General features: G+C 40.3%; 1 protein-coding gene across 1 annotated transcript; it reads left to right on the forward strand.

The window, feature by feature from the left end:
• Positions 1-1577: 1577 nt before the first annotated feature.
• On the forward strand, positions 1578-2872 carry LOC122011524 (PLASMODESMATA CALLOSE-BINDING PROTEIN 3-like). The gene is made up of 4 exons (XM_042567915.1): positions 1578-1790; positions 2071-2310; positions 2408-2441; positions 2551-2872. Exons 1-4 carry the CDS (start codon positions 1739-1741, stop codon positions 2738-2740), a joined length of 516 nt encoding a protein of 171 aa, XP_042423849.1. The 5' UTR covers positions 1578-1738; the 3' UTR covers positions 2741-2872.
• The last annotated feature ends 14165 nt before the right edge of the window (positions 2873-17037 follow it).

Genomic DNA, 17037 nt, shown 5'->3' on the forward strand with positions numbered 1-17037 from the left:
CTAGGGATTTTTCACTAAGTCTCCCTTGTAAAAATGCTTGGAAATTTCAAATCCTACCAAAAATGTTTCTCTATTTACTCGTATGAACTATTAATAACTTTGTGCGAATAATTCGGTGAAATTTCAATGTTTACGAATCCGTACAAACTAAATTTTATCTTAAAGAGATTTTTACGCGATTAAAAAATTTATTAAAAAAAAAAACGTAATTCTTAATAGCATCTCCAATACAGCTTTTTTAACAGATTTGTAGAGTTGAAAAAACTCAAAAAAAAAAACTCTAATGAGTGGAGACATAAGTTTTGAGGTTTTTATTTTAAGAACAGGTTTGATATTTTAAAATTACTTTTTTCTCTTGAAGTGGAGCCATTAATTATTGAAAAATTAATATTGTATGTTTGATTTTTTTAAAACTATTAAATATTTTATTTAATAATTAAATTATACATTTTTCTTTTGAAAATAAATATATTTGATAAGTTAAAAAAAAAATACAAATGACTATAATTAAATTAAAATTCATAAGTTAATTAAATATTAAATAAAAATTATAAATTAAATTAAATTAAAAATCATAAGTTTATTAATTTATTAATTAAAAATTACAAATAAATTAATTTAAAGATGATAATTAAATAAAATATTAAGTAAAAATTATTTAGAGATATTAAATGAAAAAATAAAAATAAAGATGTATGATTTGTGATGTAGGACCCATAAAAAAAATTGTATGGAGGTTTTTTTATTGTGGAGAGAATAGTAGATTTTTTTATTTGTGATGTGGCATATTGGAATAAAAAAAAAAAGTTTATGAAGAGATTTAACTATTGGAAATACCCTAGTGAATTGAAATTTCATCGAACCAAATTATAAACCAATAGGTTAAAGAAAAAAAATTATGGTTGCTTTTTTAATTGTTATATAAAAATTGGGGTTTTATTTGCTATTAAGGTTGAAGTGCTGCTAAGAACAGAGAACTAATAATATTTTGAATAATGGATTGGATATATAGAAGTTTTTTTTTTATTTTATAGCAATAACTCTCTACATGGAAGAAATAAGGTATTGTTTGTTTTATTTTTTTAAAAAAAAATTGGTTTAAAACATAATAGTAAAAATAAAAAATAAATATTTAAAATTGTTTTTTAAGCATGTTTAAATTTATTAAAGATTAATATTTATTTATTTATGATTTTTTATTTTTTTATTTTAAATTTTCTGAATATTGTAAATTTAAAAAAGAAAATTTTTAATAATCAAATAAAGCGTAAAGATTCTGCTTCTGTAATACAAGAAGAGGCAACCATGGTTTGGTGGACCAGCAAAATCTGGAACTAGAAGAACAACACGTACGTCATGCTCTTTAAAATAATCTGGTTCTTTTAACGCGCCGATGCCCCCACAGAAATCATAGGTGCTGAATCCAGTTCACCCAACCATGGCCATGGAGGAGTTGGGTTGAGTTCAGCATTGCCCATCCGGGGTTTGATTTTCTTCCACAACTCCACTCATGGGTTTGTAGCCGTTCTATAAAAGGTGGTGGCCAAAAAGCAACAGCAATTCTCTTCAAAAGGACACTGCAGACGGCAGTACTCCATTCCCTGGGTGAAAATTTAAGCAACCTTGCTGTGGACACATCCGCATTTGCCTCTGCCATTTCATTTTTCACTTGCTCTCTTTCTCTCCCTATTTCCACTCTTTGCCTCTGTGTCTCAAGGTTTTTGCATCTTCCACTGCCATGGCTACTCTAGCTTTAGCAGCTCTCTTGTTGACCTTGATTGGCGGATCAGGTAAGCTTCAGTTCGCTTGAATATTTTTTTTTACAAGAGTGATCCTTCTTTCTGGACATATCTCTCTATCTGTGAATGCTAGCTTCTCTTTGAAGTTTTCCATGAAAAAGTAAAGACAAAGTTCCTTTGTTTACTTGCGAGAGAGATGCTAATCTCTGAACTGCATATTGATCTCTATATATTTTTCTCGCACTTAAAACTCGTGGGAAGAAGAAGGTTTTCTTTTGAAAGAACGATCTAATGAACAGTTATCGTTGTGAAAATCCTTTGAAATGCGCAGAGGCTGCTTGGTGTGTTTGTAAACCCGAAATAGGGGATGCTGCTCTCCAGAAGACACTGGATTATGCTTGTGGAGCAGGGGCTGATTGCAACCCCATTCTCCAAAATGGAGCTTGTTATAGCCCCAACACCGTGAGGGGTCATTGCTCTTATGCTACTAACAGCTACTACCAAAGAAAGGGGCAGGCTCAGGGGGCTTGTGATTTCTCAGGCACTGCCACTCTTACAACAACAGATCCAAGTAGGTCACTAGATCTTCTCGGTTACCACTGTCTCTGAACACGCGGTTGTGTATAACTAGTTATTAAAGCCATTGTTTGATCTGATGGATTGTTTAGGTTACAGTAGCTGCAATTACCCAGCAACTCAAAGGTATTAATTTCTCTCAGTTTATTGGCATCTCCAGGTTGTTCTTTTTGTGCTTTACATTGAAAATTGCCTTCACATTTTTTTTTCTCTTTATGTTGTTTGCTTCATTTAGTGCTGCAGGCTCAAGTTCTACACCATCAACAAGCACCCCCACCCCCTTCACTCCAACTGGGGGACTGGGTGGCTTGGGGCCTTCAACTGGTCTTTCCAGTGACTCCAACCATGGTGTTGTGCACCTAAAGCCAGGCATGGCTGCCCTCTTATTCGCTGCCACTGGAACATGCATTACTTTGTTGCGTTGAGCAAAATTGTAATGCCAATATTTTGGGAGCTCATCATCACTGTGCAAATGTTTATGTGATGCTACTGCTGTAGTTATATGCACTGATACAGTGACATTTCTAATCAACTAGTGGCGAGCAGAATTGATTCCATTTTATCTGTCTCTCTTCTATTCCCGGCTCCTATTTTCTTATCTCCTTGTGAACTAGAGATTCTTGTGAACTAGAGATTACACGATGCAGGATGATGCAGGATTTGGAGAAATTAAGAAAAAATTAAAAAATACAGTCATATTATTGAATCTAAAAATTATTGAATCTAAAAATTGATGATTAAAAATATAGAATATAAAATTTTTATATAATTTAGTTAAAAAACTCTAAACATTAAATATAAAAGGAAAAAAAATCAAATTATCATAAAAACTATAAATAAATAAAAATATATATAATTTAACATCCTCCTCAAACTTACAATGTTATAACTAGAAGCTTTGAAAATTTGACAGATAAGAAATGAAAACGTGAAGTAGAATGTGACTTGGTAACATATCAACAATCTGTAGTTTTGAAGGAACAAAAGATAATGTGATGGTGTCAATCTGAAGATGGTGACGAGTAACGTGACAATCAATTTCAATATATTTCGTCCACTCATGAAAAATTGAATTACGTGTAATTTGAATAGTTCTCTGATTATCATAATATAATAGAGTAGGTTGATGAAGAGAAATACTCATATCCGCAAACAATCAACGCAACCAAATTATCTCACAAGTAGTTGAGGTGATGACACGATACTCAACTTCTATGGAAGATCTAGAAATAATATTTTATTTCTTATTCTTCCAATAAATGAGGGAATTACCAAGAAAAATGCAGAAGTCAGTGGTAGATTTACGATCCGTAGGGTCACCAGCCCAATCCGCATCAGAGTATATACGCAGTTCAAGAGATGAAGTAGAAGGAAATAAAAAGGCTTTAAAATTGAGTGCCCCGAAAATACGTGAGAATACGAAGAACAGCAACCCAATGAACTGTATTTGGTGTAGCAACAAATTGACTAACCACATAATAGCATACGCAATATCTGAACGAGTCACATTGAGATAAACCAAGCTTCCAACAATAGTTTTGTACAAACTAGGATTCGACAAAGGTGAACCATCAGATAGAGAATATCGAGCATTAGTCTCAATAGGAGTATCAACGACTCTATTATCAGTAAGACGAGCACGCTCAAACAGATCAGATATATACTTTGACTGAGATAAAAGATAACCTTTCGGGGAATAAACAACCTCAATGTCTAGAAAGTAGCATAGTATACCCAACTCTTTCATAGCAAAACGATGAGTCAACTCAGACTTCAGGGAAGCAATTCCATCAGAATCATCACAGTAACATATAATGATAAAAGAATATGACTTGCACTCATACATTTAACAAATAATACTGAATCATTATTACTAAGATGAAAACCAAGCGAAGTAATCACTGTAGAGAACTTCTCAAACCAAGCACGAGGTGCTTGTTTGAGACCATAAAGTGCTTTACGAAGCCTGGAAACTTCACCAAGTTCGTGTGAAATACCAAGAGGAGGTGTCATATAAACTTCTTCATGAAGATCACCATTTAGAAATGCATTCTTGACATTCATCTAAGATATTCTCCATCGACAAACAGAAGCAACAACAATCAGAGTATGAACAGTCGTCATTTTTGTAACAGGAGCAAATGTTTCCTCATAATCCATATCATACTCCTAAGAATAACCTTTAGCAACAAGACGAGCTTTGTATCGCTCTATAGATCCATCATATTTAGTTTTGATCTTATATACCCAATGAGAACCAATAGTATGTTTTCCTGGTGGCAACGAAACCAAATCTCATGTATGAGTCTGATGCAAAGTAATTAGTTCCTCAACCATAACACTCTGCCAAAATGGGTTACAAATCACTTCTCTGTAGGATACAGGCTCAAAAAGACAATGAATAGATGCAACAAATGAATCAAAAGAATGAGAAAACAAGAGTAACCAAAATCTGGCAGTAGTAGACTTACGAACACGAGTGGATTGACGACGGTGGAGAGAAGGATCATCCGTAACCCTCAGGAGATGATTGGGTAGTGACAGAAAGAGGTGCATGTGGAGCGGATATCTCAGGAACCAAAGTACCAGATTTAGTTGAACTACTAGTAGGAGTTGTGGGTGAAACTTTCTCAGTGTCGGTATTGAAAGGATCAATACAAAGTAGACCTGCCTTTGTCATATTATACGAATTAGCTGGAATAGAAAAGAATGGAATATACTCAAGAAACACAATATGATGAGAGACATATAATTTTTGACTGACGGAATCACAACAACGATATCCTTTTTGAGTAACACCATAACTTAAAAAGACACAAAGAGCAGACCAATAGACTAATTTATGACGTTCGACATATGGATGAATGACAAAACAAGTACAACTAAAAACACGCAAAGAAGAATAGAAAGGAGCATGCCCATACAATTTTTTAAAATGTGACAAATCTAAATTGTGTGAGGTTAGAATTCAATTAATCACGTGAGAAGCGGTAAGGATTGCTTCCTCCTAAAAGGTACTAAGAACATTGACAGACAATAAAAATGAACGGGTTGTTTTAATAAGATGCCTATGTTTTCGTTCAACCACACCATTCTATTCAGAAGTATCTGTACAAAAGGTTTGATGAATAGTACTATTAGAAGCAAGTAATTATGAAAAATGATTCGAAGTGTATTCACCCCCCAAATCACAATGAAAACACTTTATGACACTAGAATGTTGAGTTTTCATAAGAGCTCTGGAGTTGTTGAAAATGGTAAGATAATCAGACCTATATTTCATAAGACAGACCCAAGTGTAACGAATGCAATCATCAATAAACGAAACATAATACCTTGACCCCTCCTCTTTTGTAGGAATAGGAGAGGGTTCCCACACATCAAAATGGATAAGATCAAATGGAGCAGAAGAAAAAGAAAGACTTTCAGAAAATGGTAAGGAAAAAAAATTGGCCAGTTTATAACCACTATAATCAGAAATATCAGAACTTTTTAAACGTCCTAATACTCCTATAGAAGCTAAAAACTGCAAACGAGATGCTGAAACATGACCTAAATTAGAGTGTCACAAATAAAAATCAGAAGATGAACGATTCAGATAAAAAGATGATAAATCCACACTCGAAGCTACAACTTTTGGTACTTTGAGTTGATCTAAAACATAGAGTCCTCCTTGCCTACGACCTGACTAATCATCCTCTGAGACTACAGGTCCTGAACATAACAATTGGATGAAGAAAAAGAGACTAGGTATCCAGTCTCACATAATTGACTAACAGAAATAAGATTTAAAGTAAGATTCAGAATATAATAGACATTAGTAAGAGATAAACAGGATGTAACAATTGAATCGACATCTATTAATGACATAGAAGTACCATCAACAATCACAATAGATATAGATCAACGGTGAGAAAAAGAACCAAAAGATGATAAATTAGATAACATATGATGGGAGGCACCAGAATCCAAAATCCATAAGGATGAAGATATGCCTGAAATACCAGACGATGATAAACCTATATGAGAGGAAGCTGACATGGCAGAGGGTTGTGAAGTAAGAAACTATTGAAACTGCTGCAACATATACGGATCAGATTTCCATGAAGCATCTGCACGACCAAGCATGATAATAGAACGAATAATACTCAGAATAACCAAACTATAAGGATACACATTTGTACGATCCGTAAAAACTAGTGTCAGGATGACTCGTTGTCTCACATAGAATTTGAGGCAGAAAAAGATGTCAAACGTAGAAATCGACAGTACAGGGTGTCAGTGTTGAAATTAGTAGAAAGGACGTTAATACCAAAATCGGTAACATAGAGCGTCGACATCGAAATTGACAGAAAAGAGCGTTGGCGCCGAAATCAGCAGCATAGGACGTCGACGTTGAAATCGACAGAAAAGAGTGTCGGCGTCGAAATCGGCAAAAAAGAGCGTCAACGCCGAATCGGCATGGCAGGTTTTTGGCGTCGAAATCGGCAAGACAGGACATCGGTGTTAGGATCCTTTGTACGCGTCTAGAGAGGGGGGTGTGAATAGTCACCCCAAAACGCTCGTTTCTTCCTACAATTCGTTAGCGCAGCAGAAAATACAACAAAGAAACGAAAGAAAGAATATCAAACCTTAACACAGCGATGTACGAGGTTCGGAGATGATACTCCTACTCCTCGGCGTGTCCGTAAGGTGGACGAACCCAATCAATCCGTCGGTGGATGAGTCCCCGGAAACCCGGCTAATAGATACTCCTTGTGGGTGGAGAAACCTCGCCACAATAACTCGCAACAGCAAGATAGAATACAAGGAATACAAATACAAGAGAAACAAGAGATAAATACACAGCAAATGTAAACAACCCTTGCCTTCTTGTCGACTGTTGAAGAAGCAACAGCTTCTCAGACGCCAACCACAGCAGCAGCTCAGTCGGAGTCCCAGCCAAAGGAAGAAGCTCACGCGAAGCTTCAAAGCAACTCAACAGCAAGCTTAGCGGCACCCGAAGAAGAAGGAAGAAGAATATAGAGGCTCGCAGCAGCCCTCCTTTATAACTGCGAAGAAAACGAAGAAACACAGAAGAAATCTGGCCGTTGCGTCGCAACGGCTCGACGGACCGATCAGTTTATATGGATCGGTCCACGGACCGATCCATTCCTCCTCCTTCGCTTTTGTTCCCCGATCGGTCCATGGACCGATCAGGAACCTCTGATCGGTCCGGGACCGATCAGCTTCGATCGGTCCCCGCCGATCAGCCCTCTGCGCCTCGCTCTGGCTTCGATCGTCTCGATCGGTCACCGATCGATTAACACACAAGATGCTATTGATGTGTTGCTGATCGGTCACCGATCGATCGTTAACACATATGCTATCGATGTCGATCGATCACCGCACCGATCGTAATATTCAGATCACCGGATCGATCACCGGATCGATCCACTCATGGTTTTGGCCCAAACCAAGTCCAAACCAACATCCGGTCAATCTTGACTGTTGGTACATTGCGCCTAGCATCCGGTCACTCCCTTGACCTGCTAAGACTCCCCGCTAAGTGTCCGGTCAATCCCTTTGACCCACTTAGACTTTTCTCTCCGTGCCAAGTATCCGGTCACTCCTATGACCTACTTGGACTTCCCATCACCGGATGTCCGATCACCCTTGATCCATCTGGATTTTCCCTTGCCCGCCTTCACTCACCGGGACTTTCACTAGCTCCATACTGGGTTTTCACCGGCTTCACTCACCGTGATTTCCACCTGGCTTCACTCACCGTGATTTCCAACTGCCTAACATCCCACTTAGGACTTTCTCATTCACCTAGCTTCACTCACTAGGATTTTCACCGCCTCACTCAGTGATTTTCCAATGCCCGGCTTCACTCACCAGTGACTTTCACCTTCACCTAGCTTTACTCACTAGGATTTTCACCGGATTTACTCACCAGATTTCCATTCTGCCTCACTTGGACTTTCCCTGCCAAACTCCCCGCTTGGACTTTCCCCGCCAAGCCTCCATACTTGGACTTTCCGCGTGCCAAGCTCTTGCTTGGACTTTTCCCCGTGCCAAGTCTCCGTACTTGGACTTTTCCAGTGCCAAGTCTCCATACTTGGACTTTTCGCGTGCCAAGCTCCCTGCTTGGACTTTTCCCGAATCAGGTCAACCAAGTCAACCTTGACTTACGGTTACACCAATAATCTCCCAAACATCTATTCTTGTCCCATATCAAGAATAAAACTCTCTCACGAGTGTCAAACATCAACATGCAACTCAACTAGGTCAACCTTGACCTAAGGTTGCACCAACAATCTTCCCAAGTCAAACATCAAAATACAACTCGAGTCAAGTCACCTCGAGTCGGGTCAACCAGGTCAACCTTGACCTAAGGTTGCGACCTAAGGTTGCACCAACAATCTCCCCCTTTTTGATGTTTGACAAAACCCATAATCAAGTTAGGTTAACCTGATAACCTAACTTAGGTTTTCCAACCATCTTCCAATGTCCAATGTTCTTTCCTTGAACATTCTCTGGACATTCTCCCCTTAGGTTAACCCGATAACCTAACTTGGGTTCTCCAATAATTCTCCCCCTTTTTGACACACATCAAAAAGAATTCCAATGTTCTTCCTCGAACATTCCTTGACATTCTTTCCCTAGCTTAGGTTAACCCGATAACCTAACTTGGGTTTTCCAACCATCTTCCAATGTCCAATGTTCTTTCCTTGAACACTCTCTGGACATTCTCCCCTTAGGTTAACCCGATAACCTAACTTGGGTTCTCCAATAATTCTCCAATGAACACTCTCCCCTTTTTGACACATATCAAAAAGAAAAAGGAGAGTATCAAGGTCAAGAGTTTCTTTCTAATGAAAGTCCCATACCTTTCATTGAAACTCTTAATTTCCCCCTTGATACTAAACTCAACAATCAACTTAGTGATAATCCCATATCACTAATCCTCAAAAGTCTTAAGGAGTAAAACTCCCCTAAAAGTCAACTCCCCTTGACAATTAGGTAAAACTCCCCCTAAAGGTCAACTCCCCCTTTGACCATTGCACCAACAATGTCTTTGAGAGTTCCAAACCTTTAGAAATCCAAAAACACCACTTCCATAACTGAAATTTCAGACAACTGCTGAAAAATCAGAAATTCGGCACGCCCTGATCGGTCACCGGACCGATCAGGACCCCTCTGGATCGGTCCCCAGACCGATCCAGCCTTCCCTGGATCGGTCCGGTGACCGATCCAGCCTCTGAAATCAGAGATTTCTGATTTTCTCTCCGGGAGAAGTTCAGAAACTCACAGAAAATTACAGAAAATTCCAAAAATTACGAAACTTTGAGGATACATTCCTCGTATCATACACTATCATGGAAAAATAGTTTTCTATGAAAATAACTTCCATTTTTCAATCTTGATACAAAGTTCAAAAACTTTGAAATAGTTCAAGTTTAACTCAACTTTGTATCACAATGTTCAATGATGAATACTATCACTAGGAAAGCTTCATCAAAGTTTTTCAAATCAATTTTAAAAAGCTTTTAAAATCATTTGAATTTAGGACCATAATCTTAGGGCTAGATGTACATGACTTGTACACACGCTTTCCCTATGATCCTTAATTTCTTGAATTAGGGTCATCTAGGTACAAGGACTATGCACCTTGATCCTAACTCTTGATCCTAATATCTCACACATATCTAAGGTGTATCAAACCACATTCAAGTCAATTTGATGTGAGATATGGATTAAGGTCAACTTAGGCTAAGTTCTCATGCATTTTCTAAACATCAATTTGATCTCAATATCAAATTATATGTTTGTCCTTAAATCAATTTCATTGATTATAATGCAAGAGATGATGACATGGCATAAAATGGTATCATAAATGAAAACATGTGCCAATGTCATGATGTCATGGCATAAAGTTTGAAACTTAAATAAACATGACATAAAAACTAGCCTAAGCATTATCATAACATTTCAAATGATAATAAAACTAAACATAATGTCATGACATGTGAGAGCAAACAATCATGGCAAGATTTAGCATAAATAAATATACCTAGATTACCTATCTAAGTATCCTTAACCACTTGGCTAACTTCAAATTTAATCCTAGATTGCCCCAAGATGCCAAAATCCTAATTTTGACACTTCTTGAACTCTAGATTAATTCATGCCACTTAAAGATCAAATTTATCCTCAAAACTTGGCATGTTTCATTTTTCCTCGAGAGTTCTCTAGATTTTCCCAAATTGTGCCAATTGAGATTAAAAATGAAATTTCCAATCTTTAGGCACATTTAACTCTTCAAAGGAGTAAATGATAATTCCATTTCATTTTCAAAAGTTCTCAAACCCTTGAAAATGCTCCTTGAGTGTCAATTTCCTCAAAGTTGGGTTAACTACCCTTCTAATCGGAGTTGACACTCTCTAACCCATCTATGGGGTAGAGAAGATGCTCCTAGGAACCCAATACCTATTTGAGCTTATTGGGTTCACTAAATATTCACTAGGGATAACTTCCCTAGCAACCCTCCTAATGACCCTCTTAGGCTTTGAAGCCTTGGTCATTTGGGACTCATCAAGATCAACTCTAGGGTGTCTCCTTGTGACCTTGGTGGTGGTCTTCCTAGCCCTAGGTTTTGTTCCATAATCGAATGGAACATTGTGGTAAGTGGGCTTGACCACTTGGGACTTAGATTTGTGACCCAAACCTTTCTTGTCCTGGGACTTTTGACCCTTAGGCCCTAGAGTTGACTTCTCTAAATTTTTAAGGGCCTTTTCTAAATTATCAAGTCTTGACCTCAAGACTTGATTTTCCCTCTCTAATACCTCAAGTGTTAATTTGTCATTTTCTCTTGAGATATTCCTAGGCATGTGTCTAGTCTTCTTGGGATTTCTACCTAGGTTTTCCTTAGCCTTAGATGAGTTAATCCTAGAGTTGGCCTTCCTAGTATTATCCTTATCTAAGTTAACATGTTTAGCACCTAAACACATGTATTGATTTCTAAGGTTAACATGCTTATCATTCTTGGCAATTGCAATAAGACTACTAGCATGTATCTTATTAGAAGTGCAAGAATGAACCTTAGAGGATACCTTAGGGTTTGCCTTCGCTCCCCCTTTACACGTGCTTGGTCTTTTGTCCTTGTGAGATTGCCTCCCCTTGGACATTGACTCCTATAGTGTCCTCGTTGCTTGCATTGGAAGCACACCACGTGCTCCTTGCCCTTGCGTTTTGGGACTCCGACTTCCTTGATCTTTGGCGCCGGTGGAGTCTTCTTAGTCTTCTTTGGACATTTACTCTTGTAATGTCCAAATTCCCTACACTCAAAACACATTATATGCAATTTACTTGAACTTAAAGTATTTGAGTTACCTAGGGTCGAGGATGGATGGATGCTCTCTTCTTCATCCCTCCCGGAGGTAGAAGCTTCTTCTTCGTGCTCCGATCTTGAAGAAGAACTCACCTCCTCTTCTTCTTTAGATGTTGAGTAGCCCTCAACTTCTAATTCCTCACCTCCACGATGTGAGCTACTTGGCTCACTTGACTCCTCTTCATGGCTTGAAGTGGAGTTCCCCTCATGGAACTTAGCCAAGTTGTTCCACAACTCCTTGGCATTGTTGTATCCACCTATCCTATACAAAACATCATTAGGTAAAGAAAATTCAAAAATCTTCAATACCTCATCGTTGACTAGGGATTGGTGGACTTGTTCCTTGGTCCACTCCTTCTTCTCTAGGGTTTCTCCTTTCTTGTCCGTCGGAGGCTTGAAACCTAATTGGACACAACTCCAATTCTCAAGATTAGTCATAAGAAAATATTTCATTCTTACCTTCCAAAACGCGAAGTCGTCGCGATCGTAGAAGGGTGGAATGGTGATGTCGTCTCCGAGTTGATCCATCTCTAGCTTGTGCTCCCTCGGGTGTTAATCCGGCGAAGAGCGACCTCGCTCTGATACCACTTGTTAGGATCCTTTGTACGCGGCTAGAGAGGGGGGTGTGAATAGCCACCCCAAAACGCTCGTTTCTTCCTACAATTCGTTAGCGCAGCAGAAAATACAACAAAGAAACGAAAGAAAGAATATCAAACCTTAACACAGCGATGTAAGAGGTTCGGAGATGATGCTCCTACTCCTCGGCGCGTCCGTAAGGTGGACGAACCCAATCAATCCGTCGGTGGATGAGTCCCCGGAAACCCGGCTAATAGATACTCCTTGTGGGTGGAGAAACCTCGCCACAATAACTCGCAACAGCAAGATAGAATACAAGGAATACAAATACAAGAGAAACAAGAGATAAATACACAGCAAATGTAAACAACCCTTGCCTTCTTGTCGACTGTTGAAGAAGCAACAGCTTCTCAGACGCCAACCACAGCAGCAGCTCAGTCGGAGTCCCAGCCAAAGGAAGAAGCTCACGCGAAGCTTCAAAGCAGCTCAACAAAGCTCAGCAGCAAGCTTAGCAGCACCAAGCACAGTAAGAAGGAAGAAGAATATAGAGGCTCGCAGCAGCAGCCCTCCTTTTATAACCTGCGAAGAAAACGAAGAAACACAGAAGAAATCTAGCCGTTGCGTCGCAACGGCTAGTGCCTGGATCGGTCTGTGGACCGATCAGGCTCCATGTGGATCGGTCCACAGACCGATCCATTCCCTCCTCCTTCGCTTCTGTTCCGTCCCTGATCGGTCCATGGACCGATCAGGGAACCTCCTGATCGGTCCGGGGACCGATCAGGCTTTGTGCTGATCGGTCCCCAGACCGATCAGCCCCTCTTGCGCCTCGCTCCTGTTCGGCTTCTGATCGTCTCCTGATCGGTCACCAGACCGATCAGAATATTCTCGGTATCACTGGATCGATCACCAGATCGATCCAGCTCATGGTTTTGGCCCAAACCAAGTCCAAACCAACATCCGGTCAATCTTGACCTGTTGGTACATTGCGCCTAGCATCCGGTCACTCCCTTGACCTGCTAGGACTCCCCGCTAAGTGTCCGGTCAATCCCTTTGACCCACTTAGACTTTTCTCTCCGTACCAAGTATCCGGTCACTCCTATGACCTACTTGGACTTCCCATCACCAGATGTCCGATCACCCTTGATCCATCTGGATTTTCCCTTGCCCGGCTTCACTCACCAGGACTTTCACCTAGCTTCACTCACTAGGGTTTTCACCTGGCTTCACTCACCAGGATTTCCACAACTGCCTGGCTTCACTCACCAGGACTTTCCAACTGCCTAACATCCCAGTTAGGACTTTCTCATTCACCTAGCTTCACTCACTAGGATTTTCACCTGGCTTCACTCACCAGGATTTTCCCGAATGACTGGCTTCACTCACCAGGACTTTCACCTTCACCTAGCTTTACTCACTAGGATTTTCACCTGGATTTACTCACCAGGATTTCCCGACTGCTTGGCTTCACTCACCAGGACTTTTCCCCGTGCCAAACTCCCTGTTTGGACTTTCCCCGTGCCAAGCCTCCATACTTGGACTTTCCGCGTGCCAAGCTCCTGCTTGGACTTTTCCCCGTGCCAAGTCTCCGTACTTGGACTTTTCCAGTGCCAAGTCTCCATACTTGGACTTTTCGCGTGCCAAGCTCCCTGCTTGGACTTTTCCCGAATCAGGTCAACCAAGTCAACCTTGACTTACGGTTGCACCAATAATCTCCCAAACATCTATTCTTGTCCCATATCAAGAATAGAACTCTCTCACGAGTGTCAAACATCAACATGCAACTCAACTAGGTCAACCTTGACCTAAGGTTGCACCAACAATCTTCCCAAGTCAAACATCAAAATACAACTCGAGTCAAGTCACCTCGAGTCGGGTCAACCAGGTCAACCTTGACCTAAGGTTGCGACCTAAGGTTGCACCAACAATCGGCACCGAAATCGGCAAGACAGGACATCGGCACCGAAATCGGCAACAACAACAGGAGACGGCAGTGGCAACAGTAAGCAATAACAGGGGGCAGCAGAAAAAATTAAGTCAGAGAAAGAAAATCTTGCTCTGATACCATGTAGATATTAAGAAAAAGAAAAAAACTAATCATATTATTGAATTCAAAATTGATGATTGGAAATATAGGGTATAAGGTCTTTATATAATTTAGTTAAGAAATCCTAAACTCTAAATATAAAGAGGAAAAAGACCAAATTACCCTAAAAGTTATAAACAACTAAATATATATAATCTAACATGATTGACTCAACGTGACCATTTAAATTTTAAACAGTCGTAATTTTTAACTCAGAACTTAAAATCAGGTTTTGTCTATAGCTATGCATGTGATCCTGTCCGGAAGTTGAAAAGAGTGAACTGTCGATGAGCTGATTGGAACGCAGACCAAGTCACCATGACCGAGAGGGAGAAGAGGATGGTGAGGTGTCTTCTAGGTTGACTTAATCGCTGGACCTCTAAAAAAGACCAAGAAGAGGAGATCGAAGTGTTAGAAAGTCTCTCGTCAACAATGATGCTTACAAGACTACTAGAAGACAGGAAATTATAGGCGAAGCATCAAACGGAGACCGGACTGCCTCGACCTCCCCAGTCTTCCACTCCGTTTCTCAAGTTAGTATCTGGCGAAGTTTATGAACCAGATAAATAGTATTGTAATGAAAAGACTAAATGTAAAACATACCAGGCTCACAAGAGTGAGCTGAAGGCGCTGACATGGAGTCGGATGACGGTGCGGAGTCGGAGAACGACGAGTAGCCGAAGGACAGTGAAGAGCCAGAGGTGGCAGGGGTTGGACAATCGAAGAGATCTAGCGGCAGGGACATAACTATCGCTCACAAGTTAGAATATAACAACGACGCGAAGGCCAAAAACAATGGCATGCAGGCCATAGCACGACAACGACATGAAGACTAGAAACAACATGTAGGCCGAAAGGTGCGAAGGTCGAAATGCTATAGCGACACAAAGGTCGGAAGCGTACGACAACCAAAAATCTGCACTAGATAAGCATCAAATTCTCAGAGATGGCGTCTGCCAGCTATGGTGTGAAGGCGGCAGCCTATTATGGCGTGAAGGCAATGATTGTGGAGTGCAACAGTGACACCCTCAGCGCTGGAGTGGGTCATGGGTAGCTAGCCGTAGCTGGCAGGCGAAGGCAGCGCTGTCGTGCGTGGCGTTGTTGGCAGTGTAAGCCCCTACGACGACGCTAGAAAGGAGGAAAGTGGCGACATGGGGCGACCGTGGTTACTTGTGGGTAGCAGTGGAAGGGGCGGCCAGTGTCAGCGAGAGTGAGAGGGGTCATGAGCTGCCGGTGTGTTGGCGAGCTCACTCGACGGTCGCTGGAAGTGACGCCGGAGGCGGTGTGGGGTGACAGCATGCGTGCGGTCGGCTATAGCGTGAAGGTGGGGACGATGTCAACATCAGTCCACCCATGAGCGCGAGAGGGAGGTGACGGCGACGAAGTCGGATAGAGCTAACTAGAGGGAGCCTCAACCGACGACCGAAGGAGGGGGAAAAGGAGGAGCAGCGACCAAGGTCGACCACATCTACTCACAGCCGGTGATGAGAGGGGCATCAGCGAGGAGGCCAGCGTGAGAGGTGTCGTGGGCTGCCGACGTGCTCAGGAGGCTGCATGGTGAGGCCAGAGGCGGCTTCAAGCATCTCATGAGAGAGATGAGAGGGGGAGATTGTGCATGAGCTCAAAGAAAGAAAGCCCCTGTGATGACGTGTGATCGGCGGTGAAGGCGACGTTCTTGCCCGTAGTGGCGACCTAGCCGACAGTGAGGTTTGCGAGGGCAACGGTGGCATGAGGCGACAGTAGCAGTGGCTAGAGGCGACGAGGCTACTAGTATGAGGGGAGGAGGCGCATGTGAGAGGCGGTGGTAGAAAAAACTACAAAAGTCATCTTTCTCATAAGAGAAAATCTGAAATGCCCAAATTTCCCTCCACATCCATATGACCTCTTTTTTTTATTTACCATATGTGTGTAAAATTTAAAAATCTATATTTGTTATTAGATACTTCTGAGTCATAATTAATTTAAAATAATATCTTATTTTATTAATTTTAATTTCTATTATAAAATCTTTTTATTTAATGTTTTTTTTTTTACTACACGATTAGAATTGAAATCTATATATTAGAATTTTTTTTTTAAAAGTCTAAAGTCTATATAAACTCCTATCTAATTGTATATGGATGGATCTCTCAATTATTAATAATTTTTTTTAAAAAAAAAGAAGGATGACTTTTCTCCTTAACTTGTTCTCCTCTAGTTTCACCCTCTCATCAGCTCGATTAAACTTGTGTTGCTTATTTTCATGGCATTTCTTTTTCTATGGGATCAATGATGAATCCATCAATGGGTGTGTTGCTTCTTGCTGGAAAATAAAAAACGAAGCTTTCTTCGCCTTTCTAGTTTCAGAATTCTCATGCTTGCCGGAAATAATAACTCAGTAATGCAATCGTTGAGAAACTCATTGTTGAACTTTGTTATAAAAATTAAACTTCGACAAAACATTATTGCATAAAATTTCAATTGAAATTCAAAGCAAATTATCATTAAGATTCAACTTAGATAAAAAATTTGGAACTCGGTTTATTTTTGGGTTTTTTTTCTAACTGAACATAGGATGTTTAAACATCTGAAGAAATTTTGAATCAGATTACACCAAACTTGGGACGGTCGATCTGATCGGATGAAAAATTTTCATTAGCTGTTAGGAAAAACATATGCAGCAAGTGATCCAGAAACCCAGCAGTTAC

The sequence above is a fragment of the Zingiber officinale genome, chromosome 8A (assembly GCF_018446385.1).
Source record: "Zingiber officinale cultivar Zhangliang chromosome 8A, Zo_v1.1, whole genome shotgun sequence".
In the NCBI taxonomy this organism is placed as follows: Eukaryota; Viridiplantae; Streptophyta; class Magnoliopsida; order Zingiberales; family Zingiberaceae; genus Zingiber; species Zingiber officinale.

Coding starts and splice junctions, on each gene's coding strand:
- LOC122011524 (XM_042567915.1), top strand. CDS start 1,739: ATGGCTACTCTAGCTTTAGCAGCTCTCTTGTTGACCTTGATTGGCGGA. Junction 1,791..2,070: donor GACCTTGATTGGCGGATCAG/GTAAGCTTCAGT, acceptor TGAAATGCGCAG/AGGCTGCTTGGTGTGTTTGT. Junction 2,442..2,550: donor AATTACCCAGCAACTCAAAG/GTATTAATTTCT, acceptor TGCTTCATTTAG/TGCTGCAGGCTCAAGTTCTA.